The sequence below is a fragment of the Tenebrio molitor genome, chromosome 2 (genome assembly GCF_963966145.1).
Source record: "Tenebrio molitor chromosome 2, icTenMoli1.1, whole genome shotgun sequence".
Lineage (NCBI taxonomy): Eukaryota > Metazoa > Arthropoda > Insecta > Coleoptera > Tenebrionidae > Tenebrio > Tenebrio molitor.
The window spans coordinates 5,326,446-5,352,718 of NC_091047.1; the positions used below are offsets into that span (position 1 = coordinate 5,326,446).

At 37.6% G+C, this 26,273-nt stretch overlaps 4 protein-coding genes across 10 annotated transcripts; 2 read left to right on the forward strand and 2 right to left on the reverse strand.

Annotated features, from left to right (window-relative positions):
• The first annotated feature begins 37 nt into the window (after positions 1-37).
• LOC138124526 (testis-expressed protein 9-like) lies at positions 38-6,197 on the forward strand. 3 transcript variants are annotated; one of them, XM_069039595.1, is made up of 7 exons: positions 38-304; positions 3,949-4,329; positions 4,379-5,426; positions 5,476-5,589; positions 5,636-5,830; positions 5,878-6,012; positions 6,062-6,197. In XM_069039595.1, the coding sequence occupies exons 3-7, from the start codon at positions 5,136-5,138 to the stop codon at positions 6,137-6,139; spliced, it is 813 nt and encodes a 270-aa protein (XP_068895696.1). In that variant the 5' UTR covers positions 38-304; positions 3,949-4,329; positions 4,379-5,135; the 3' UTR covers positions 6,140-6,197. The 3 variants fall into 3 exon arrangements, with proteins under 3 accessions (XP_068895696.1, XP_068895695.1, XP_068895697.1); XM_069039594.1 differs by having other exon boundaries at positions 3,952-4,329; XM_069039596.1 differs by having other exon boundaries at positions 4,001-4,329.
• Positions 6,142-20,706, reverse strand: LOC138124509 (piwi-like protein Siwi). Of its 5 annotated transcripts, none has more exons than XM_069039560.1 (9): positions 20,571-20,706; positions 12,815-13,120; positions 9,237-9,371; positions 8,935-9,180; positions 8,727-8,881; positions 8,351-8,671; positions 7,830-8,296; positions 6,774-7,577; positions 6,142-6,714 (listed from the first exon to the last, which is right to left on the reverse strand). In XM_069039560.1, exons 2-9 carry the CDS (start codon positions 13,116-13,118, stop codon positions 6,450-6,452), a joined length of 2,697 nt encoding a protein of 898 aa, XP_068895661.1. In that variant the 5' UTR covers positions 13,119-13,120; positions 20,571-20,706; the 3' UTR covers positions 6,142-6,449. The 5 variants fall into 5 exon arrangements, with proteins under 5 accessions (XP_068895661.1, XP_068895664.1, XP_068895662.1 ...); XM_069039563.1 differs by lacking the exon at positions 20,571-20,706 and adding an exon at positions 19,461-19,483; XM_069039561.1 differs by lacking the exon at positions 20,571-20,706 and adding an exon at positions 18,744-18,860.
• Positions 13,588-23,171, forward strand: LOC138124517 (uncharacterized). The gene is made up of 8 exons (XM_069039579.1): positions 13,588-14,039; positions 14,153-14,300; positions 20,586-20,741; positions 21,219-21,499; positions 21,551-22,331; positions 22,383-22,568; positions 22,619-22,744; positions 23,039-23,171. Exons 1-7 carry the CDS (start codon positions 13,884-13,886, stop codon positions 22,723-22,725), a joined length of 1,815 nt encoding a protein of 604 aa, XP_068895680.1. The 5' UTR covers positions 13,588-13,883; the 3' UTR covers positions 22,726-22,744; positions 23,039-23,171.
• Positions 23,106-25,622, reverse strand: LOC138124514 (carboxylesterase 1D). Its single transcript, XM_069039576.1, has 6 exons — positions 25,153-25,622; positions 24,951-25,104; positions 24,835-24,899; positions 24,361-24,783; positions 23,717-24,308; positions 23,106-23,671 (listed from the first exon to the last, which is right to left on the reverse strand). The coding sequence occupies exons 1-6, from the start codon at positions 25,393-25,395 to the stop codon at positions 23,106-23,108; spliced, it is 2,043 nt and encodes a 680-aa protein (XP_068895677.1). The 5' UTR covers positions 25,396-25,622.
• Between the last annotated feature and the right edge of the window lie 651 nt (positions 25,623-26,273).

The following is a 26,273-nucleotide window of genomic DNA, read 5'->3' on the forward strand; positions in this document are numbered from 1 at the left end:
AGTAGAAAAACACAACTTGTACCACAGAATAGAATCAATCAGAAGACAAACTCTCTTGGGCGGGAAAAGTCCGCGCATTTAAGCCGCGCAGATGAAGCGGCCATAAGTTCAGAGTAGAAGTCAGTAGCGTATCATAACCGCGGTTGACGCAATTGGTTTTCTACCAGTGGTAGCGATACATGAATAATATTAAGATGAGTAAGCTCAAAGGTGGCATAGTTTGTACGGCAAAAAAATGTGAAAACAAAGCCTACAACTGTAATTTGGCTTTCTTCACTTTTCCAAAAGAACATAATCGAGCAAGGTAAGAAACCTTCGTACTATCCCACCTCCACCCGGCGGCACGGCAATTTTGCCGGAGTACATACACTATTACGGATATTACTATCAAGTAATAGTGCAGTGCTTATCAACATAATTACCGGCGTGTCGCCTCCGCATTTTGACTTTTTTGTGTATTATGTTCTGTGTCAATGTTAAGGAACTTCCTAACGATATGACATGAGTATAATAATATACCTTTTTGAATTTCAACTACCAATGTGTTATCTAAATCCAGAATTTTTAAATTTTTAAAAAGAGATTGCGGTACTATTCCCGTTGCTGAAATTACAAGTGGTAAAATCGAAATTTTTTCTAAACACCAAAGATTTCTCATAGCAACGGAGAGCTCTAAATATTTATTAATTTTTGTGTTATATGTCTGTGTTATATTGTGTGAATTTGGAACAGCTATATCTAAAAGATATGCTTGCTTTTGTTGTTTATTTAAAATTATAATGTCTGGTCTGTTATGCTTAATATGGATGTCAGTTAAAATTGTTCTATCAAAATATAACTTGTAACTGTCATTTTCCAAACAACTTTCTGGTGTATAACTATAATGTGGTTGTGTATTCTTTAATAAATTGAATTTAACAGCTAAATTCATGTGTATAATTTTAGCGAATATATCGTGACGTTTTTTATATTCGCTTTGAGCCAAAACGGTGCAAGAAGAAATGATGTGTTCAATTGTTTCCCCTTCAGTTCCGCAAATCCTACATTTATCAATTATCGATTGTAAACCACATACTTATGTGTTTTTTATAATTTCTTGTATTTATAACACGATCTTGTATTGCAAATATAAAACCCTCCGTCTCAGGGTGAATATTTGATTTCTTAAGCCATGCATGAGAGGCCTGAATATTAACTTCTGGTTGTTCCAGTTCTTTAAAGTATCTCCCATGTAAAGACTTCTGTTTTATATTTGCTATAGTGTCAGGTATATTTGGCTTAACAATATCTGAAATTATATTATCACTTAAATTTAAAGGTGTGTAGCCTTTATCGGCTGAAACCAAAGTATTAAAAAAGGTGTTATCACGAGCTCTATTGAGGAAATAATTTTTTAGTGAAGCAATTTGATTTTTTAGCAGTATTTCTAGATTTGAAAAACCCCTACCACCGTTTTCGCGTGGTAAATTAAATCTTTCAATAGCAGATTTAGGATGGTGTTTACTAAATTTGGTAAAAAGAACTCTAGTTTTAATGTTTATGTTCTGTAAATTAGTTTTGGACCATTTTATAACACCGAAAGAATAGGTCAGTAATGGAACAGCATATGTATTAACTGCTTTAATTAAATTATTACCGTTTAATTTTGATTTTAAAATAGATTTAATTCTTAAATAAAATTGCTTTTCTAAATTTTCTTTTATAATTGAGTGTTGAATATGATTTGATTGATTAATACCGAAATATTTATAAAATTCTCCTTTATTTAAATTTTTAATGATTTCTCCTTCTTGAGTTATATATTCTAAATGTTCGTAATGACCGCGACATATTGATTGCATTTTACACTTATCAATACCAAAAGTCATCCCAATATCATTTGAGAAATTTTCAGTTATTGTTAGTAAACATAAAATGTGATTCTTTTTAGATGCATAAAGTTTTATGTCATCCATATAAAGAAGGTGATTTAATTTGGATAGTGTGGTATTATTAAGTCTAATATTGAAACCATATCCAGTGCTATTTAATAGATTTGTCAAAGGATTAATGGCTAGACAAAACCATAAAGGACTTAAAGAATCTCCTTGATAAATTCCCCGTTTAATTTGAATAGGCTCGGATTTTAATTTAGTATTGTTTATTGATAAATTTAAAGTAGTTCTCCAAAATGTCATAACATGAGATAAAAAGTTAATCAAATCCAAATTAATTTTATAAATTTTAAGAATTTTAATTAACCATGAATGTGGTACTGAATCCATAGGCTTTTTTGTAGTCTATGAATGCGGTACAAATATTTCTATTATTTTTTCTAGCTTGTTCCATTATTACCGTATCTATTATGAGTTGTTCTTTACAACCAAAACACTCCTTAACACAACCTTTTTGTTCTTCATTAAGTATATTTCATTTTTGACAATGGTCGTAAATTATTACTTTAATGCAAGATGTCATAATTTTATAAATTGTAGGTAGACATGTGATTGGCCTATATTTTGATGGATTTTTAGTATCGGAATCTTTAAAGTGATCAAGTAAGCATTTATGAATACAAGTAAATTTTTTTAACCAAAAGTTATGAATTTGGTCACCTCCAGCGGATTTCCAATTATGTGAACTATTAATATTTTTAACTAAAATTTCAAGGCTAATTTGAATATGATGTCGATTATTACTATCTGGTATATCATTTTCTAAATGAGGAATCCATTCTGCCTGATTATTAAATTGAACTTCATTTGACCATATGTTTGACCAGAATTCTTTAATTTCGTTTATATTTGGTGTACCGTTATTAGTTTCAGTTTTATTATCTGTTAAATTTTTGTAAAACAACTTCTCATTATTTCTAATTAGTTTGTTTTCAAATTTCCGTTGTTTATTATTTTTATATCTTTTGAGTCGTTTAGAATAAATATTTAACTTCTGTAATAAAGTGTCTTTCATTTCTATTAATGTTTTATTATATTCATTATATTTTAAACAATGTATTCGGTTGTTATTTAAAATGGATTGAATACAATTATTTAGATGATTAGAATTTATACCCTTTAAATATTGAGTTATTCTACCTAAATCTCGTCTGATATTATTAATACGTTTATTTAGTCCCATTTTGGTAATTCTTTCGCTTTTATATTATTTGTCTGGCCAATTTCTTTTGATCCATTTAATCTGATAATTGTTAAAGCTCCACTATATGTAGGTACTTTCATTAACTTTTGAACGTAATTTTTCTGTCACATAAAAAAATACTCTAAATTATGCTTTACTGAAATTGTCACATATGGATGACAAAATATTACGTTGTTAAGTATTATTTATTTATTTTCTATTTCTTATTAATAATTAAAACCTCGTTCTATTCCATTTGTGTGATTCTTGATACTTCTTGAATTGAATTAATTATATTCATATTCGACTCCGTACTTTGTAACATTTCTGGAAAAACTTTTTTATAAGCTCCTATCACAATAATATCCCGAGTGCATGTCAAATTGTCGATAATTTATAAATTATGAGACAATTTTACATGCACGAGAGGAATTTTGGCCGACTATTTCCTGAGAAAAATTTACATGGTAAGTACAAATAAACGTAATTTTGTGTGTCGTTGACAGTCATGACATTTGCACTGAACTGGTATCTAAGGTAATTTCTTGACGACCGTTTTGCTCTAGTGCAAATTATCGCTGTAATTCGATGTACTTTTCGCACAAATAACTCAAAACAATTTATGCGAGTCCGGACCTGAACCTGGGGCTCACATGTTGTAAATGCGGACCTGATATTCTACTCTATAATAATGGCCGCCGCTGGCTGACTGAGATCAAAGGCGATTTTGCCGACTTTGCCTTCTGATGGATTCTATTCTGTGCAATAACTAGTCGACAGTTGGTTAGACTGACTAAGAGTGACAACTGCACAAAATAAAAAATTTCAAAGCAGGTGCTTTCGGGGAAGTCCACCGATACCACCCCGGTTATTTATCTGCTAGGTGTGGCCGCACAATAGTGCCTTTGTTCAGATTTATCGGTGCATCGATACTAGAATTGTGGAATAGGTGCATCGGGTGAATTATCAGCGATGTTGAACATTGTGAAGCAATACACCCCGAATACTAGGGATTCGTATTCCAAAACGTCAATCTTGGAGTTGGACACTGAAAAATACAGAGTACTCAGGAACGAAGTTAACGCCATGATGAGTACATTCGAAATTAAGGAAATATTATGAGTGCAGGATCTACAGGCATACGGTCAGTTTCCAATTCGAGAACAGCTACTCCGCAAAAGTCTCAAAACAGAAACGAGTCCGTTGTACAGGGTAAAAATTATTCTTTTTAATGGTAATTTTCTTAAATTGTTTATTTCAGATGCGGTATTATGTTACGGTGAACAACTCGAATCGCGACAAGGTGGTGAAATACAACCTGGACCCAAGACGTTGTGGCGTGGGGTTATCAACATTGAGCTTCAACGAAAAGCTAGATTACTGCGAACCAGGTCGATCAGTTGTTGCGGTTAAAGTGCTGACAACAGAACCCGACAAGGAGACGATTTGCCCCAAAACTTCTTGGAATTCGTTGCCATAATCTTTAATATTGTAGAGATATTTTCATATTTGATGGCGGAAACAAAAGACTGAGAAATGTCACAAATTTGTATTGTCAGTGTCAAATTTCTCAAAGACGTTCGTGATTTCGACAGAAATGCAGCAAATTGGCCATAAGAAAGTTATTCGTCATCGAATTAGAGACAAAATTTGTAATCCGTTTGATTATATGAGAATAACTTTTCCTTTTGAACCACTGACAAAAATTGGTTTCCTTAGAATTTATTTTTTCAATCAATTTAGCGAAAGTTTAAATTTACCTAGACATTCCTTTTTACGGCGTTTATGACAAATTTGACACTGAGAATACATTTTTGTGACATTTCTCAGTCTTTTGTTTCCGCCACCAAATATGAAAATACCTCTATTATTTTTTTATAAAAAATGTAGCCCTTTCGTGAATAAATTTATTTTGTGTGAATTGTTGATGCGTTGCTATAGCGACGTCACATTGTTATGGTGTCAAATATGACAGTTGTCCCGAGAACCTTAGTCACAAGTGGAGTGCAATCGGTAAGATGGACCAAGATTTTTTAAAAAAAGAGGAAGAATTCAGAAGAGAAAACAAGCAATTAGAACTGAAGACGAAGGAAATCTTGCAAAAGGTTGACGATATCATGGTCAAGAAAATGCAGGATCTTCAGTTGCAACACTTCAAGCCCGAAATGAGACATATAGATCTGAAAGATCTCAATTTGCCAAGGAGTGTAGATGAAATGGGGACCAAAGGGATGGTACAGTTTTACAAGTCAAAAATAAAGACGCTCCAAGATGACTTGGCGAAATCACAAACAGAACTGAAAAATAAGGTTCGTAACGATCACGCTCGACGCCGTTAATTACTGTGTTCAATTCAAGGCGGAAGAGTTGAAGAAAATGCAAAAAAATTACCAAGGCGCGTGTGAAGAAAAAGAAAAGTGGTTTTTACAGTACAACATTGAAAAAAACTGCAACGCCAAACTGGACAAACAAGTAGGTCCTGTAATCGTTGTAAGCTCGACTTGAGTGTGAATATCAGATTACAGCTTGCAACTCAAAACTGCAACTGAAAGACAGCGAGAACGTCGCCTTGCGAAAAGAAGTTGAACAGCTGAAGAACGAACTGAAAAATTCGTCCAACGAATTAAACGCTTCCGAGAATCGCCTGAAACGCGCCTCGCAAGAGATCGAAAAGCACAAATCCCTCGTAAAAACTCTGAGACAGGAAGAAAAGGTAAAAACGCAAGTTCAGGTTAAAAAAATTATAATTCTCTCGTGCAGGAATCCAAAGAATCGTATCGCAACAACTTGAAGGACCTCACCTCCACCGTTAAGCAGATCCAAAAACACAAAAACGAGTTGCTGCACGGGTACAAGAAACAAATCCAACTGATTGACAACCTCAAAAAACAAAAGGTAATTAAAATGTATCACCACCAACCCCTTTAGCTCAATTGTGTTTCAGGTCCACGTGGAATCCTGCAAAGTGTTGGAACTCGCGGAGTCTGAATTTTTCAAGCTACTGGAATGGAAACTGGACTGATATATGTTTTTTTAAAAACTTTAATTTTAAATGTTATATAAAAATATAACGAAACGCATACATCTCTAGTAAAAAAATTCTCATTACGAGAAATTATCATAATAAGGAATCCCTACATACTAAAACAACTTGAGTTCGGAAATCACTAAAACTAAATACAATGCAAGCAAACAACGAAAAACTTATTCTGAACTGAAACGGAATGTGTCAAACGGCACGTGCTAGGTTAGGCCTAAAATATACGAACGAACGGAATGAGTAACGCAAAATTAGAAACTTTCAACTCTTTAAAAAAATTACATCGAGAACGTTACAAATAGTATAACAAAGTTTCCAGGTCAGGATGAGCAGGACGGTGCAAGTGCTGCGATACCATGAACGCCAACTTATGGGCGTATTGGCACGGTGCTGGCACCCGCACGGTACCCGACCAGTTGAAATACAAATGAGTCAATTTGTACGTCAGGACTTGCATTTTGTCAGGAGACAAGCCCAACGTATCTTCGATGATATTGTAACTGGTTGGGGAGACGGTTCCTTGTCTGACACATTGTGACACGAGGTAGAAGTCATAACTACAAATTCACACGAATCAGTCAAGACGAACAAAGAAAAATCGACATTATGTACTTACCGTTCGGGTAGAGTCACGGTGTCGTCGACGACTGTTCCCGGAGGGGGATTGTCCTTTCTGTCGGTGAAAATTCTAGTATTGATCCTCTTCGACACGACGACGAAAGCCAATTTCAACTCTGAATTCGGATAAATCTCTTGCTTCAACCTATCCTTGATCCTTGTCACCTCGTGCTCGTAGACGTATTCCAGCTGGCCCTCGCCCACGCCGTCGCGGTAGATCAAAATTCTCTCGGGATACTGACCGTTGACATCTTTGTACTTCTTGCACGCCAACGCCACAAACGTTGCAAAATTATTGGACAGTTCCTCTTCCATTTCGTGTTCGGAGGTGTAGCTGAAATAGCGAGTCAATTGTTTGTCGAGCGACGCCACCATTCCGGAGAAACTCTTCTTTCTGTTGGACGTGTCGCGACAGACGTCGTACCCCACTACCATCAGGTGGGAGAGAGGGATGCTGACCGACCACGGTGCCCCTCCGACCTTGCAGTTCATTTGGATCGCCATCTTGGTCGCTATCGACATGACGCCTTTCGAGTTGAAATTTCTCGCCACGACCATCTGTGTGGGGATCGCTCGGTCTACGCAACATTTCTTCTTTATGGCGCCGTAACGGTCTTGCGAATTCGAAGACAACACAGTCAGGATGAGCTTCGGAAGTTCGGATTCTTTGATAGAGTCCACGTAACGGAGGTAGGATGCGGCGCGGTCGTCTGGCAAGTCGACGATTTCCATTCTGCCGAATCTCCATCTCAAGCCGCTGACGACCTTCCCCATTACCTGCATGAAGTCTTGGGTGGGACCCCTGCAAAGAACTTTGAGTCAGATGAAAAATGAAATGACGATTTTAAGAAATGCAAAATTAACACCGTGGGTCGTAGCTTGACCCGCACCAGTCAACCAAGCTCCTAAATTTCAAGGCCTTATAATACCAACATTACAAAATTAAAAGCGCAAGATTTTGTTCAAAATGTCTACTGCATGTTTAAAATGTGAATGATTCAAAATTGATTTACGCATGGACTTTTGTCAACTATGGCGAAAGCGAAATACTCACTTCAAACGACCTGGACACAGCACCAGCAGCTTATCCACGGTGGGAGAGTAGAGCATAGGCCTGGCCCTGAGTTCGCGGGTCCAATCCGCCTGTGGCCCAGCTGAAAATCTGTCATCCTTGGCACCAAAAATGCTCTCCGGGTTGAGAACTCGTCCTTTGAACCGGACCAAACTGTCGCCGATGCCCAGATCCCAGCGACGGATCTCTTCGACCACTTCGGGCTTTCGGTGTATTTTGTCTGAGAACTCCAACAATTTGGCGATGCGACCGTCGGGACCCACCCTGGTGTGTGTCGCCAGCTGCTTCATCAAGTTAAAGTTTTCGCGTTGTTTGTCGGTCAATCCGGTCATCTGGCACAGTTCGGGCACCAAGTACACGGTCTCGGGCATTCCCGCTCTGATCTCTCTCGGTTTGCTTCTCGAAATGAGCATGGGCTGCCTCGAGTCCCGAATGTTAACTTTGTATTTCTAAAAGGAACAGATGTTAATCACGAAACTACCACACTTCGCAAAAACAATTACATCTTGGTAATACTTCCTGTAGGTAATCTCACTACCGTCGGCCTTCTTGAACGTGCTCTCCGGCGACGAATTGAAGTCCACGTCGTCGATTTTGTACGTTTTGTTATTGTAATAAGTCAAAACGACACAACCGATCACCTTTTCTTGGAACTCTTTCTTCATGTTCGCCCCCTGGCACTCTTCCATCAGCAGATCGTAAACGTTGTCAGTTCTCATGAATTTAAATTGAAGATCTACATTTAAGAGGATGTCTCTTTCGTGCTGACGCATCGACGTAAAATAACCGGGCCAAAGCTGTATGCGGTGTTCTCTCAACACAACCTTAAACGAATTATCAACGTAAAAACGATTTCGCTACTCCAAGAATGTAACATACTTTGTTGTCAGGCATATAATAATTTCGGCCCACTTGCTGGAGCCCCATCAACGCCAAACACTTTCGGATTATGATGTTGAAAAGCTGGATGTAGTGACGATCGCCCCACGCCACGTCGCCGACCAAACGAATCGTTATTCTAACGTTTTCCTCTTCTGAAAGTGAAAAACTTTACGGTGACAATAAATGACAAAACAAAAATACCTACTGTCGTTTTGAACAAAGAGGTCGACTGAATCGGGGTTGATTCTCTGAGGTGTGTACAGTGCAGTTCCGTCAAACAAATAACCACCTCGCAGAAGCTCTTTGGTTGCAATTCTCAACAACTTCTTTCTCTCGCTCGTAATGTCCGTATCTGGATTAAAATCGACTCGGTACTGGTACAAACACCACTTCCCCTTGTGTAACAAAGGAAGATAGTTGGCCAATAGGTTGATGGCCGCTCCAGATGTACCTACATTTAAACAACGATTACTTTGAAAAATCAAACGCAATTATTAGTAACCGAACCTTGCTTGGAAGTCATCGTTTTTGGTTTGGTAAACAGTATTTCGGTTCGGTTGACCACGCGTCCTCGGACGTTGTTCCCGCCGGCGCCTCTGGTTGCTGGTGCGGTGCTCATGGCCTGATCACCTTCACCGACCACTAAAGTAAACACGTATTTTATTGCACATCAATTCAATGCGTGTTCGCAGAAAAACCAAGTATTTAGTCCAAATAAAATTTACGATGCAGTCTAAGCACCTCATGATGAATCAAAAGGGAACAAAAAATTCGTACATTTTAATCAGGGAAAAACATTTGGCTATTATGCCTTCGTTCTTACCAGAACTGTTATCTATAATGCTTACTTTGAACCATTTCTGGGACATGTTAAGAAAATAATAAAGGGTGTTACATCTTATTTGAACACTTTTCCATTGCCTAAATTGTCACGAGATGAAGTAGTAGAATTCTTTTTGGTGCAATATTCCCGAAAACTTCAAATATTCCCTCCAAAATTAAACAATAGTAATCTAGAAAGTAAATTTAGCGACAATTCTAAATTTCTTCAATAAAAAAATTGTAGTATTTTTGATGGGGTAAAAACCTGATCCGTATTGATCAAGATAAATTTAAAAAAATGAATGCAGAATGAAGTAAAACACAATTGTATCCATTATAATGCTCGTTATGAGTAGAATTGGACGAGTTTCCTCACAGCATAACTTAAGGTCCGTTCTCACGACAGTTCTATTGACTGCAATCATGAATCGTTGTTTCGCTGCAACAGCAGTACCGGTTCAGACCATTTAGTTCAAGGTGTAACAATCAGGAGCGCACAAAACTGCTCGCGGTGCAATTATAGGTGCAAGTTAACGGTAACAGCGTTATTGCTGAGTGTTGCATATCCAAAGTCCTTGATATATGACACCCGTGGCACAGATACTCTTACCACGACGCTGTTAATACATACCGGGTGTAGAATTGGTTTACGAGACATAGGATTTTACATGTAAAAATAAAGAGTTTCGATTATTGGCTCCCCAACAATTTTATGGCAAAATAGTTAAAATGAAAGTTAGAGAGAATTAAAATTACTGTCTAATTTCAATCTTAGTTTTATTCTAACATCTTGTGGTACTGAAAGAAAGCCAAGAAAAGAGTTAACACAAAAATACTAAAAAGTTCTACTAGGCATGAAATTTTATTTCTTTCTTTAAATGGTATTATGGAGGATCTTCTTTAAGAAACTTCCAAGCAACATTTGCTTCAGGTTTCTCAGTTCGACCAATTTCAGCTATAGAAACAATTCGAAGAATTGGAGAGAAGTTTGAACATTTAATGGAAGATACCTTTTCATTCGTCCTGTCCTGTAGGAGTTCATTTGAAGGGCAAATCAAAAGAAAATTAAATAATAGTGAAACCACCCGACAAATAATTTAAGAAGTCAAATTTCGTTGCTATACTTGGGCCAACCAACATATATAGTAATAAAACCGCCCCCTAGTGCCCGCGTATTTTAAATAGCAGCTTCCAATTGGCTTATTCAAAACGTGCGCAAATTTTTGAAAGCCTGATGTACATCCACAAAAATTACTTAACGGTATCCGGCATCTCATTCGTTTTAACCTCGCTTCAGGAGTTTGACCACTTGTTTATGTTTGTTTGTTTTCCTCGGCGTTTTTCGATTTGTATTACAAAATAGTTTTTTTTTCAAGATTTTTGTTTCTCTAGTTGAATGACAAATGGCAAAGAACCTGCTTCATTGTGAAACAGGCTTCGGCGTATATCGTTCTACGCAACTAGGCCACATCCCCTTTTTTTATTACTATATCTGTTGGTTGGCCCAAGTATAGTACTGCTTTTTAGTATTTTTGTCTTAACTCCTTTCTTGCTTTTCTTTCAGTACCACAAGATGATAGAAAAAAACAAAGAGTGGAATTAGACAGTATTTTTAATTCTCTCTAACTTTCATTTTAACCATTTTGCCATAAAATTATTAGGGGACTCAATAATTGGATCTCCTTATTTTTACATGTAAAATCCTATGTCTCGTAAACCAATTCTACACCCGGTATATGCAAAGATTACAAAGTACCAGCAAGTATTTCCAGAAAGCCGCAATCAGTTTTCAACTGGGGCAGTATTCTTGGGCGTCAACCGCTACCGTTCGTGCTACCTTTATTGCGGTAGTGCAAATTTTATCTTTAAAAGCTGCAGAAAATCTAAATGAAAAAGAAGTGAAAGCGTATGTGATGGGTTCCAACAGTTACGTATGTGAAAACTTAACAACGCTGAAAAAGAATAAATTACGGTTTATTAAAAACATACAAGAAAAGTGTATTTTAACCAAAAAAGAAATACATATCACTTTCAAGTAAAAACTCCTATTGTCTACACATTTTTATATCTCGAAAATCTTGTTTTGATGTGATTAACGTAATGGGATAATTTTTAAGTGGGTACGTTTTTTTAACAACGTAGTAAATTAATAAATTGTTTTTGCCCTGTCCAGTTAGGGTAGGTGTTTCAAGCATATTGCGACGTACATAGTTATATAGTAACTTTTTTAACAAAGAATTTAATTTTTCTATTATGTATGCGTCATTATTCTTATTTGATCTTTTTAAATTACGAAAATATGTATGTATTCCAATCATATTGTTCAGTTAGAACAAGGTTTTATTTGTTTTCGCCTAAATTGGCTTTCACCTAATCTGATCGAGCAGTTAATTTGTTTGCATTCCAGTCACACGTTGACTGGAAACTACCATTTGCTAATAACAATTTGCCACAAAGTTAATTTCTGCAAATATGATTTAAAATATGCACGTGTAGATGCATTTTTTCATTAAAAAAAAAAAATAATAAGCCTATACACAATGTTGCAAAACTTCAAAATATGCAAAACAAAATTGATTTTTTTTAAATAAAATTAAGTAACACGTAAAATGTTACTCTTAATTAAGAAAATACATCTTTTTTGATTCTAGGAGATGAATTAATCGCCGTTTAATTTCGCAACTTTTCGCCAGTTTCTATTTGACCTTCAAAAATGTATTTGGGGTGAGCCCAACAAATGACATTGGCGCCAAAAAGTTCCCACAGGTTCTAACCTTGCTGGCCGCAACAATTAGTGATGTCAACTGATCGGCACCAGGTGGATTTCCGTGTCACCACATTGGTGCCAGTCAAGTAGTCATAACAGTGCCATCATGAGAATGCGCCCTCAAGTCTACTGTGAACCCCCCTAATGCACATACTTGTTTTGAAAAATAATTCACATCATTGAGATACTTAGATTATGCTGTAGAAGCCAGAATTAAAAGAATTCTATTATCAATTCCTAACAGATGAACTATCATAACAGCAGATAAAATTTAATGGACCACTTATGTACTTGATGCTCACTACAATACACTTGATCATTTCTCAGGTACCAAACCCGTTTTTGAAATAAAACAGTTCACATGATCCCTTGGAAAATGATCAGTTTGCTGTTAAAAGTTCAACAAGAAATATGTATTTGGTGTAGTAGAAATAATCAAATGTTATTAAAAGTCTTGAACAACCTAGAATCTCTCTCAAGATGTCTCAACGCTTACCTCTCCGAGGAATGGCCCCCTGACTTTGATCGTCGCCGGCTTGTCGCCCCCCACGTCCCAGGGGCTGCTGCACCGGTTGCGGAGGAGCCCCCGCTGGCGGTCTGACCCATGCTTGTGGTTGTGGCGGTCTAGTCCACGCGCTTTGCGGGGGACCACGTGGTGGTTGCCTCGGATCCGGTGGTGCTTGTTGTTGATACTGTTGTCTGGGCCCTCCGTACCCTGGACGCTGCGGTGGATACTGTTGCTGCTGCTGCGGGTTGCCGCGGGCCCGTCCATACCCTCTTCCGCGACCACGAGGTTCCATCTCTGGCGAACACAAACGAAAATTATAACTTCGACATGTTTTCAACTCGAGTACTGCACGGCCATTTTGTTAACCGCTATTGGCTATTGGACGAATTCAATTCGAATTTTCATCAGCGCACGACTATAATCGATTTAACAAAAGGGGTGGAAACGTGACGATCCCGCGGGATGAACACGAGCGTTACCTGCGGACCTTTTCGAAAATGAGATTCGACTCCTCCGTCCACTTCCACCGGAGCAAAATGATTTTTGACGGAGCAACAGGCGCAATAAACATCAATGGCGACCTCGCTTCAAGCGAACTTACACGAAGTCGTCTTCGGCTCGAAGTTAGTCCTGGCGGGAGATTTAAACCGATCGACAACTGGTGCCGCTCGGGTGGCACCTTGCCCCAGCCTTCAGATTTGATAACAAAAATCAACAAACTTCATTTGAGCTTTGTTTGTTTTTCACAAGTTAACACTAAGAGTGGGTGTCAGTGCAAAACATTATATTCATAAGCACAAAATGAAAAAATCGGGAGAAATTTTGTGAAAAATGCAGACAGACGCCGTCAAGGAACAACACTATCATTTGTTTACTCCCTAAATACACCCATGTTATCATTTGTCCATAATATACGCATTTGGTTCGATAAGATAAGGACAGAATTTAATCATAAGACCGTTCCCAATAACGATACGTCGTGATGCACCTGTTAGTTTCGAAAAAAGACGATTTTCTTGTGTGCTGATATGCGAGTGCCCCTCAAAAATTTTCAACAATGAACGTCGAAAATGAACACGCTGACGACCATCGAAGAGAAAACGAACATGCACTATCCTTGGACGATGTCATCACAACGCAACCTGAATTGGGGCCAAGTATACCTGACGGAGGATTTGGTTGGGTGGTGTTTATAGGAACGCTCTTCTTCCAGGTGAGTCAACTGAATTTTGCAACCGGCAACTTTTCGACATACGACAAATCGAACATGGTTGTATTTTTATCAGCCCAGATAACAAATCTGAATCATCGCGATCTGTTTTTCAGGCGTTGGTTCCATGTCTGATCGTCAATTTTGGAATATTCCTGGCATTTTCCAAACTGAATGGCACAGCGGAAGACAAAAATATTTTTCTCTGGGACGACCAATTCCTCTACGTTCCCTTGTTCTTCTCGTTTTCAAAATGCTTTTTCGGTAAGAATTACACGTGCGCCTCGAAGTCAAAAAATCATTTTTTTCTATTAAGGCCGTTTGTTAAAACGATTCAGTCCAGCAGCATAATTTCACAAAATGTAATTGTTTTTTTTTTTCCTCTTTTGAACTGGTTCAACATTTGCGGATCTGGCATTGTTGTTAAGCACATTGTATCAATTTTCTTATAGTCTGTTTTTTTTAATATTCAATTGTCAAAGTGTTGTCAGGTCGGCAGAAAATTCGAAACAGTGAATTATTTTATAAATCACGTTTGGAACATTGATTTTTGAAATTGTCACCGATTGTCACATTTGACAATTTAAATTAAACACGTGTTTCAAACTCATAAACATATGCAACATAACCTCAATAATGATCTAGGAGAAATCTAGGGTGAAACTGAGATAGAACTGGACCGAATGTCAGTGATTTTTTAATATACAGTTTGGTCTTTCACGGTATTTTGACATTGACAATTGATTACAAAAAAAAACGGACTTTATTTGGAAATTCAACTAAAACACCGCGAAACTACTAACTGATAAGACATTCTCCGTTAAAATTTTATCTTTTTAAAATATACATTTATTTTACACAGATGAGGATGAATGTAAAACAATGTTGTCAGAAAAATCCAAAATAAATACCGTTCACGTTGTTTTGGCATAATGGGAGCCCATGCTTTATTTTTTTAACGTTGGACACACTGATATCCCTCACTAAAGTGCCTGACATGTGGACCTATCAAAATGAACATAACATGTTGCTGAATTTTCCGCGATGTCTTGAGTATTCTTCTATTGCAACTAGTAAAACTGACAACAATGCACTAAACATTGACGGTATCAGACTTACAAGAACGTAGCCTAATTCTACAGCTTTACTAACAAATTAAATACAAAATTTCCATGGCCTCCCATTATGCCAAAACAATGTGCATGCATTTTACCCTAATACCCATAAAAGTACCTGGTCATTACGGATACCGGATTGAACATCGGAAATTTAGAAACCAAGGGTTTAACGTTCCTTACCTGGACATTCCATTACGCGGTATTTCAAAGAAAAATTGCAATATTACAAAACAAAACGTTTTATAGCCAATATGTTATTAAAAAGAAATTTCTTGGTTTACATAATTAAAAAATTAAATACGAAAAACAGCGAAAATATGAGGTGAATCTTTGTCGATTACCGCGATATTTTCACTAAACGAAATTACAGGAAACTTGCTGTTGACCTAATTGGATAAAGAGAACAACAGAATGCTATTAATTCTTCATAAAAATACAATATACGAGAAATACACAGTACATTTTTACTTTGTTTCATCATTCACCGTAACATCTTTATGCCCCCACGATAATGTTTTATACCCGTGGAATTTTTCAAGTACATACATATGTATTTAAATTCTATTATCTGAGATTTTTTTTCAATTTTCTAACGTTATTTATTTTGAATTTACAAAACTATTTTGATATTTTTAAATAGCATGGGGGTCAAGTTTAATATCTTTAAAAGGTGTATTTTTTTGTGAATTCAGTGATGTAACACATGCATATCTTATTTTAATCGAAACTTTACAAAAAATTATCGAATTAATAAAATTTGAAAAAATCTAAAATTTAGTTAGCCTTGAAAATGTTGTCTTTAGCTATCGTTAGTTCTTTGCCGCCTGTACTTGACCAAAAAATATATAAAAATTAATAATAAATGTAAAGATAAGACATTTAACTGAAACAGAATACATTTTAATAAAAAAAAATAAAAAGTTTAAACGCGAAATACATAATTTTTATGCAAAAAGATATTCAAAATGGCGGCGATGTGGGCATGTGTTAAATCGCTGATTTCGCAAAAAAAAAACACTTCAAAAACATTAAATTTGACTCCCGGTGCCATTTAAAAAAAATCAAGTTAGCATCTTCAAAATAAATATAATGTATTCCAACTTTAAAAAAACGATGCTTGGCCATGACAATCTGACAGATTTCATCCTGTATATCTGAATAAAAGTTTGGTTAGGAATTTTGAAAATTTTGAAGTCACAGTGTTGCCATACTTATGTTCCGATTTTTTGCGAAACTGTATTAAAAGAAATTAATAAAGAACCAAGCATTTTTTATTAAAAATAGCAATTGAAAAAAAACAAAAAGTACACATCTGGTGGAGGCATTGAATGAGTTTCAAGAACGCTTTCTTTAGTTTAACAAGCAGAAAACCGAAAAGTTCTTCTCCAAAATGGAATCACTTTTTTTAAAGACATCTAAACTTTAACCTCCTCCACTATTTCATCTTCAGAATCATCTTCATCATTAGATTCCGAATCATCTTCTACTGTAGCTGTAGCTTCAACTGTAGCTTTGAAATTTTGACGTGTTTTTGTTCACAAAGAATTTTTGTAATATGTATTAACAATTTTGTATTTAAAAACCCCATTGATTTTAATATTCTGTATAAAGTAGTTCGGTCCCCTGTAAATTCTAATAAATTCTTCACTGTTTCCGGTAGTGTCTAAAGCAAAAAAACTCGTTTTTGCTGTTTAGCGCACGAATAATTTCGGTCAGATCTCTTTTAAAAAAATACACTTTTCTGATTTTCCTCTTTTTGTAGTCTTAGTATCCTCCAGGCTCTTTTTTGTAATTATGCAATATATAACAGATCTTCCTACCTATAATTATAGTTTAGGATTTAATCGAATACAAATTTATTGTTCTCACATTAAAGATGTCCATCAGTCTATTAAAAATCGCATCGTTAGATCGGGCCTATCTCGTTTAAAATGTGTGTAGCACTTCAACACACTACGTTGTCTACGTTGTCTCAACTTTTGGCATTGTGCACTTGTAATAAACTCTTTAAATTATTAGTTTGTGTTGTTTAATTTAAAATACATTAGAAAAACGTCAAAATGACATTTATTGATAACTTTTTGTTTTAGAATCATCTGGCAACATAGCATTTCAAATTTAGTGAAAAAAGGTTCACAACCAAAATGAAATGAAATATAACTACTACTTTCCTCAGTACTGCCAATTTAACAAAATTAAAGCATGGCAACCTATCGTTTTTTTAAAGATGGAATAGATTATATGTAGATATTTTCATATTTGGTGGCGGAAACAAAAGGCTGAGAAATGTCACAAATTTGTATTGTCAGTGTCAAATTTCTCAAAGACGTTCGTGATTTCGACAGAAATGCAGAAAATTGGCAATAAGAAAGTTATTAATCGTCGAACTAGAGAAATAATTTGTAATACGTTTGATTATATGAGAATAACTTTTCCTTTTGAAGCACTGACAAAAATTGGTTTCCTTAGAATTTGTTTTTTCAATCTATTTAACGAAAATTTAAATTTACCTAGACATTCCTTTTTACAGCGTTTATGAGAAATTTGACACTGACAATACATTTTTGTGACATTTCTCAGTCTTTTGTTTCCGCCACCAAATATGAAAATACCTTTACATAATACGGTTTTTTGAAAGTCGACCATCAAGCATCATAATCCAAGGAAAAAAATTAAGCCAAGAATTTTATTACTTAAACGTCATGTGGTGATGTACTTAGAGTTGGTGTCCTTGAGACTCAAATGAACAAATTTTCTTTGAAGTAATGCGCCTTACTCTACCTCTCTTCCTGGAGACCGGGTCGTCCGGAACTACATGTTTTCCAGAAGGGTGTGCCGACCACATTTTTATTATGGTTTATGAATAGAGTACTGTTAAGTACCTAACCTTGAACTGTAAATTTCGTCCCCACGTCCCTGAACACAAACAACCGGTATTGATTCCCCAAATCGGGTTGTCGAGTTTCATGAAGACACACCAGACAAATGAGTAGCAATCAAGAAGTAACGGTACTTCCCGAGAAAAACTTCAGAATTTAAATGAAATTATTAAACACTTATTCTAATAAGTTCTCAAAACTACCCTCAACTGTAATGGTCTCATAATATAATAATAATCACCCAAACAACCAATCAGAGAATCTTTTTCGTTACGACCACCCCGACTCTCTTGTCTTGTCACTTTATACGTGTAAACTCTTCACATTTTACCAATAATCCGATTAAAATATTCTCAAAAAAAAAGTACCTGGATGAGGATCAAAGAAAAATTTCTTCGAAAAAGAAAGCATCACAAAATCCTTATGGAACAGACATAAATTTTATATTACTTGGCGTTATTCCTAAAAATTAAGGTTTGACCTGATTCCAATGAAAAGTAAACACTTTTATATCCGTAATGGTCCTAAGATTTTTTGTGCAGTATCGATGAAATCTTTCCAAATATGATTTAACATTTTTTTCAATCGAAACAACTAATTCAACAGCTTTTTGTAATCATCCAGAATAGATGAATGAAACATCAATCAACTTTGAAAGTTAGAAAAACCGGAAGAATTTTCTTTTCAAATATGTAATAAGTTGAATTTACCTTATATTGTGAGGAAATCGTAAACTGCCAACAAATAAACTCTTGCACGTGTCTCACACTTAAGTCAACAAGTCAAGAGAGCACTGATAAGTTGTTAACAGAACAGCACTTATACTGATTGTGATAACTGTGCAGCCTCCACCAGCAACAAACCGCTCTGTTGTACTTTTGCAGTTTACCAAAATATTTTCAATAGAGTCGTAGAATTCGATTACTAAAATCTCATCTAATCTAAAATCATACACCCGAACAGAAACTGTTTGATGAATCTTTACCGTGATAAAAGGTGCAAAATGTTTGTGGACTATTTGTGAAGTCTTTCCAACGAATTAACCTCTCAAAAATTAACTATTCGACGTAACTGTCTTTTTTATCATAATCCTTTTATTTAATTGAAACATCAATCGCCGTTGTGTAACTTTAATGAAGATATCAACTTGTAAGATTTATTAAAATATGTACTAAAAAAGTCGGAAACAATTCCAGTAGAATTGAGACATATAACTCAAAAAACTAAAGCTCGATTCTTTTTTTCTTTTACACACTGGGGGTGTAACATAAACAAAGCGAGTTGATTAATGCGGAGTGAGGCGAGTGGGTCCAGGAATCACAATCAATTCCAGAAAATGCCTTACAGTTGACGGTTACAAAAATATGTATTCACAAAAATTGGTGGAATTTTGTCATGACAGTTAAATTATGATAATTTGAACTCACCTTGTAATATTGTTTTGAAATGCAAACAAAAACTCGAACACGTGCACGTTATTCGCAATATAGTTGGTCTGCAGCAACTGATACCTTCTCTACCCCAGTACCCTCTACCTGATCCAACCCCTCTCTCGTAGGGCGTACCAAACAATTTTTTTAAATTTAATATTCAAAGAAATGTTAAAATCACTGATCCTTCTTCGTTCAAATCGAACGGAAACACTTGGAACGTTTATGGACCCACATGTGTTAAAATTTTGCCATAAATTACACAACAAAAGAGCCGCGAGCGGGGTCCTTGAAACCGGACCGGTCGCTCCAGACATTCGATAACCAGACAAAACAAATTGCATAAGTGTTGTATTCGTTCTAGTTCACAAAAATTGTGGAAGGTCCTGGGATGGCAGCACAAAAAATTAATTAACCAAGAATTTTAGAATGATGTTGAATCGGTCGAAATCAAAAGAATTTATGTTAATTCATGTTTTACACATTTAAACCGGTCACCGATTGTGGCGGAAATTCGTTCGAACATAAAAAAAACCCAGGTGCAATTACTCGTCTAGGCGAACTTCTTTTAACTGTACGTTCAAAAGAAAAAGTTAATCACCACCCACAGTAGACTTTGCTTAAACTTTATGTTTATCTAACAACCTTTAACGAAAGGAAAGAGGGACCTGACAACTGGCACCCTCATAGTGGTACAATCTTGGCTTTAACAAACTTGTTTTTCATTTTTTCGAAATCCAAATGTGCAATTTTCAACACACGATACAGAATTTTCGAGGCTGTTAAATGTATCTCGCACGTTTTCCGGTTCCAGTCGTTGGAGTTGAATTCAAAATGTTTTTATTGCGATGCAAATCACGAGTAGCGATCAGACATTAGAAAACGAATCCACAACAAAACGTGTTCCGAAAATCAGACGAGGAGGATAGGTTCTCCATTCATAAAACCAGCATTCCGACTCGCAAGACGTGAAAGAACTTGTTTACGAACTACCATGCACATGCACATTGTAATCTCGTGACTCAAATTGCGACCGTGAGACCAAACTACCCAAAAATTCTAGAGCATTATTGAATATAGATTAAGATAGACAAAAAAATTAATTACCTTTTTTGTTTTCAGAGTCTTTCTCCCGCACAATCGTCTTCAAAGCGACAACACCTCGCCTGGTCGCTGTCGTTGGGACTTGTCTTACATGCGCGGGAATGTTATTTATGTGGATGGGGATGACCGGCAACCACGACTATTGGCTGTTCCCACTGGCGGGAGTTCTTTCAGGTTTGAAAGCCCTCCACAAGTTTCCTAAAAAATAAACCGAACTGTCAAAGTTCTCAATAATGGATGGCGAGTCGTGGCCTACTTTGTTTTTCTCGTACTTCAATTAATTTCTGACAGACCATTCCAACAAAAGACAGTCGGAAATCTCACTTTCGTTAATTGTTTCATTCTGACAATTGTAACGTAGAATTTGTTCTACTTTGCACAAATACACCAAGGACGGAACTGGAATCTAATCATATTATTCAAATAAACTGAAATATCTAACTCTGAATGTGATTGGATTGTTTAAACCCATTTTATTAAAAATGGTAACTAAACACACCAACCCAATAAAAATAAAATCCCTCATGTTCAAATAAAAATTTATTTTTGCTTGATACAATAGTTGTAACAAATTATTTATTTTTCAATCTCTGTTTATTTCTTTATTCGACTTCTCCTCGAGGCCTTTTTTCAAATTCTGTTATTTTGCAGGTGTCGGTGCGTCCATTTTGCTGGTCCAGTGTGAAACTCTTGTTTCGCAATATTTCCGCCTGAAACTGCCAGTTTTAAACGAAATTTCTCAAGTTATCTCCTATCTCGGATTCTTGATAGCCCCAATTATTCTAGGCGATCACATCCTCAGCAAATCTCTGACACAAGTCTTGCTGTGGTACCAAGCCATAGTCCTCCAAGGCTTAGTTGTCAGCTTATTGTTCAGAAAGCCCATGTACTTAAAATCATCGAAAAGAACGAAACCGTACCAGTTCGTCATCGTGAGTACTCTCGAACCGACAAAAATTGTAACTGATCTAAACTGTCTTCAGTCAAACCCGGACGACGAGGAGGATATCCTCTCCAAGAACTCCCGCGAGTTGCAAATCAAACGGCAGACGAGCACGGAGACGCACGTGAGCAAAATCCAAATCCACCAGCCTCAGCCGGGACCTAGTGGCAACACGGAAAGTAAAGAGCAGGGAGAAGATGTGAAGAAGGACCCAAAGAAATGGGAAAGCTTCGACGACGACGAGGAAGATGTCAAGTACGCGAAACTGAACGAATGGGAAGCTTTCGATGAGGATGACGACGAGAATCAAAACACGCCCAAGAGAAGTGGTTGGGAACGTTTCGACAACGACGACCCTCCTTCACCTCGAATTATCAACAATCTCTCACTGGCGGATGAGACGAAAACTCAGAAACCGTCACCTCTCTTCACCGATTTTCCCGTCAACAACAACAACACTTATTCGTACGACGACGAAATCGTGACGGAGCCCACAAATTCGAACGTCTTCATGCCCAACAACCCTGAAAGCGACGGTTTCAAGAAACGTCTGGATTTGTTGAAAGAACCCACTTTCTACAAGTCGTGGCTGATGATGGTGGCCAACATCTACTCCACTTTCGTGTTTTATTCGATGTTTCCCAGCTACTTGTACATTGAAGTCGATTCGATCAACATTAGGCACATGAGCGCACTGGTGGGGGCGTTGTCTTTAATCAATTTAATTTTCTTGTGTCTGGTTTACTGGTTTCGCATCGGCAAGAAGCAGAGGCCGATTTGCCTTTGGATTTTCTACTGGTTGGGAGCGGTGGGATATCTCAGTGAGTAACTCTCTATCAACTGTTTCTTTTCGCATTAACTCGACACTGTAGTGGTCGCGGACTCCACCAATGAGTACACGTTGTTGATTGGCGCCGTCCAAATTTGCCTGAGCATAGGAGGGTTGGACCACATCTCAAAACCTCTACTTGGAATTACAGCTAAAGGCGGAACAAGCAACGAAAACTTGCTACTCACAATACTAAGCAGCTTAGCTCTTTTATTGTTTTTATGCATTGGTAGGTCCAACTACAATTTTGGAAACCCTCTTTTCAATTTGTTTTTGCAGACGCAACCTTCAAAAGCTGTTTCCGAATGATGTTCATTTTGCATTTCTTCGTCGGGACTCTGTGGCTCGCAAACTTCGCCTATAAAAAGTTAAGACTACGGCACTAAGCTGATAAGTATTTATTATTAGTTATTTATTTAACGAGTTCGTGTGTAATTTTGGCTTTTTTTGGCATGAGTGGACCAGTTTAAAACTCGAGTGAAACGAGAGTTTTAAAGGTCCACGAGTGCCAAAAAAAGCCCAAATTACACAAGAACGAGTTGAATACAACGTTTTTTTGTTCGACGAGCCCCTTAAAGGCTCCAAATCGCTTAAAACCTTTAAAATTAGCTTGACGTTTCGTTTTGACAAGTTGTCAAATTTATCAAAATCCGTTCACACAGGAGAAAATTCTCAAATTCTGACAGTGTCGAACAAAAAAAGTATTTTACGCCATTTTGTATTGTAATTAAAGCATATTTTGTATTTAGAGTTGAATAAATGAGTGTCAACGCCCGATACCAAAGGGCAACACCTTTTGGCTACTCTTGGGCTTGTCTCGATTCGGATTTAACATTCCGAGTGAGTTAGAAACCGGTGAGAGCTTCTCTTGCACCTTCTTCTTGTCCACTGCTCCGGGTTTCCCCACTTTTCCGAGCGCTTCCCCAATCTTGTTACCGCCTAAACCGCCAGGTTTGAGCACATCCGTCGGAAGATTCTTCAGCTGGGAGTCCAACACCTTAAACAACTGACACGAGCTGCTCTGCAGTCTTTGGGCCAACCCCAGCCACAACCCCATCTCGCAAAACCTGAAACCATTGGAAACTTTAGGCTTAGGCCCCACTTGTACAAAATTGTTGTCGGTGATCGAGAAAGGCTTCACTTCTTCGTTGCCCAGACTGAGTTTACCAAATCGTGCAAAATCCGTGACCATCTGGGTGAAAATATCGCGCACTTTGTCGTCCTCTTCGTTTGAGTCGTCGTTTGATCCCAACGATCTGCCTTGCAAGTCTTGGGCGTCGAAGAGGTACGCAAGTTCGTCACCGTGAGCGACAGTGTCGTTAGAGTCGTCACCTACAAACCCCAATCATCAGGAATCAATACAAACACTTACGCTACTTTGTGTGCTGTTTCCGATTATCGGCAGCCCCTTCAAGAAGTTGTACCCTTTCTTCTTTTTCCCCACGTGTTCAAATCTGTACAGATATGAAGGTGCGTTTTGTTTGGACCAAGCGTCGGCGGTGAGGAACGCAGGAACGTTGAACAAAGCATCACCTGTGGCCTCAGATATCTTGCCCAGACCTTCGTGGATGTTGCTCTTGCTGTACTCGAGATAATTCTTGAACTGTTTGGGGTCCAGAAGACTCAACACTCTTCTTGTGTTGTTGTTGCTTTGCAACCCGAGCGAGTCTTGCAAGTTCTTGACCAAAACCTTGTCCAAGAAGTCCGGAACCCCGCGCAGTTTCTTCACAATTTCGTCTTTGTATTGACCTTGACAAGCTCTTTTCGTTTCATCTTTGGTTATCCCTGTCAAGAGGGGTATTCTCGAGTGGGCGCTGTCCGGGTCGTTTAAAGGTTCGTTTTCGGCAACCGGAGGTAAAGAGCGCCCGTCGCGGCGCCCCTCGAACACCGGAGCCGACCCCAGCTTTCCAGCCAATCCAGAGATGAATCCACGATTATCAATGCGTTGGGACTCTATCGAAGAGTCCACCTGCATTGCAACCGTTAATGCTCTATAGAAACATTCAGTTAATACACTTTACTTTAATGATGGAGTCTGGTGACAGATTCTGCAGACACCTGACCATGGTCAGCTCGGAAACAACAGGACAACCGTTAGCTTCCGCCACTTGCATTGCTGTGTTTTTGGGAGCGTCGTCGGTGGCAAAACGAGAAAGAGAGCTTCCTGACATGGCCACAATTCCGCTAGCCAATCCTTTTGCAACATTAGACAAGGCGACCATGATGGCGCTACTGGCGCCAGTACCGTGCCCCATCACAACTATCTTGTGCGGGTTTCCTCCAAAGAACCCGATATAGTTGCGAGTCCACTGTACTGCTAGTACCATGTCCCACAGTGCTGCGTTTCCAGGAAGAGTCTTACTGCCGGTGCTGAGAAAACCAAGAGAACCCAAGCGGTACTGGATTGTTACCACCACGACTTGTTTCCCGACTAAATGACGAACCTAAAAAATACTTTGTTAGTACCGCCGTTCAGCCACAAGACCATTTCTTACCCCATATTGTGACGCAGAGCCGTAACGGTAGCCACCTCCGTGTATCCACACAATGACAGGAAGACCTGAAGGAAAACTGATAATTCTGTGGTTTTCGTGTAAGGCAAAGTACCTACCTTCGAGTCCTGTAGGTAAAGTTGGGGTGAAGACGTTGAGGAACAAGCAGTCCTCGTCCCCTATCACTTTGTCTTGTCCGGGGACGGGCTGGACGCAGGGCGGTGGGAAACGAGTGGCGTTTTCGAAGCCCTGCAGGAAGTACTGACGTGGTCGCTGTAAAAGACTTGTTAGATCGAATTTGTCTGGAGATGGCGGTCTTACAAGAAATCTCTCTTTGCCTGCGGGAGCGTGTCCGTATCTAATTCCGCGGAAAACGTAGTGCGGTAGGTCTCTCACGCCCAAGACTCTTGCAGTTTTCCCGGCGAATCTCGTAAAGACGACGGGGTCATCTTCAGGGGGAGCCACAGCGGCGTCTCCTCCGACGATCCGGCGAACTCTTGCGCCCCTCTCGTCACAAACGACCCCGTGGAGGGTCAACACCAAAAGCAACGGCGTCAAATTCATTTTTAACTGATTGGACTGGACAAATATAAAAAGTTTTGATAGGTTGACAGGAAGGACGGCATTATCTCTTCGGTTTTATCAGTTGCCCACGAAATTTCAAGAATTAATCACGAGAATAAAATATTTAACACAGATACTAGTAGGGTCTGTTCAGTATGCAACATTTTTTACGGCACTTATTTTAACTTGTTTGTCAAACAAGTTTTAAAAATCTAATATTTCAAGGATTTTGCTCTGTTTTCAAAGAATATTAAAAAAGTTAAAACTGTCAGGACAAATAAAAAATAAATAATTTCAAAGTATTGCGGTCTGTTTGTATTAAAAAATTAACTATCCAAATGGAGAACACACAGTTCACTAAAGTGTGCTAGAAAAGGGCAGTGCTCTGCATACCAAAGTTATTTCATTATCAGCTAATACAGTAAATTATGTTCGTTTCTTTTCGATTTAGAGGTTAGAAAGGCATTATTTAATAATGCAGTAACCACAAAGATAAAACAAACAAACACCCGGTATATGCTGCAGTTGAATCTCAACGAATTGCAGATATGCAATGCATGTTCTAGATGAAAAGATTTATTTGGAAATGAAGTAGGTAGAGCTTTTAATTAAATAAATGACTGGCAAAGCCAATCTAGAGTGAAAGACTAGGAATGATTATAGAGTACTTATACTTTTTATCATCTAATCAAATAAAGGAACGCCAAAGTTGTAAAGAAAAAATAATAGATTGTAATATAAGATTCGATTTAACAGAAAGACCAAATAAAACTATTAAATTAAGAGAAAAACAGATCGATGAAATAAAAAAATATGAAAAAGTAGATACCTACATCTTGTGATATCAAATTTTCTCCAACGCAGATAGGTGGATTTTA

Excerpts from the sequence above, each read along its gene's own strand:
- LOC138124526 (XM_069039595.1), top strand. The coding sequence starts at position 5,136 with ATGGACCAAGATTTTTTAAAAAAAGAGGAAGAATTCAGAAGAGAAAAC. Across the intron at positions 5,427-5,475 it reads AAACAGAACTGAAAAATAAG|GCGGAAGAGTTGAAGAAAAT; the intron begins GTTCGTAACGAT and ends GTTCAATTCAAG. Across the intron at positions 6,013-6,061 it reads ACAACCTCAAAAAACAAAAG|GTCCACGTGGAATCCTGCAA; the intron begins GTAATTAAAATG and ends ATTGTGTTTCAG.
- LOC138124509 (XM_069039560.1), bottom strand. The coding sequence starts at position 13,118 with ATGGAACCTCGTGGTCGCGGAAGAGGGTATGGACGGGCCCGCGGCAAC. Across the intron at positions 9,181-9,236 it reads AACGATGACTTCCAAGCAAG|GTACATCTGGAGCGGCCATC; the intron begins GTTCGGTTACTA and ends GTTTAAATGTAG. Across the intron at positions 8,297-8,350 it reads ACAGGAAGTATTACCAAGAT|AAATACAAAGTTAACATTCG; the intron begins GTAATTGTTTTT and ends TGTTCCTTTTAG.
- LOC138124517 (XM_069039579.1), top strand. The coding sequence starts at position 13,884 with ATGAACGTCGAAAATGAACACGCTGACGACCATCGAAGAGAAAACGAA. Across the intron at positions 22,332-22,382 it reads GGGAGCGGTGGGATATCTCA|TGGTCGCGGACTCCACCAAT; the intron begins GTGAGTAACTCT and ends TCGACACTGTAG. Across the intron at positions 22,569-22,618 it reads TTTATTGTTTTTATGCATTG|ACGCAACCTTCAAAAGCTGT; the intron begins GTAGGTCCAACT and ends TTGTTTTTGCAG.
- LOC138124514 (XM_069039576.1), bottom strand. The coding sequence starts at position 25,395 with ATGAATTTGACGCCGTTGCTTTTGGTGTTGACCCTCCACGGGGTCGTT. Across the intron at positions 24,900-24,950 it reads TTTACCTACAGGACTCGAAG|GTCTTCCTGTCATTGTGTGG; the intron begins GTAGGTACTTTG and ends GTTTTCCTTCAG. Across the intron at positions 24,784-24,834 it reads GCTCTGCGTCACAATATGGG|GTTCGTCATTTAGTCGGGAA; the intron begins GTAAGAAATGGT and ends AGTATTTTTTAG.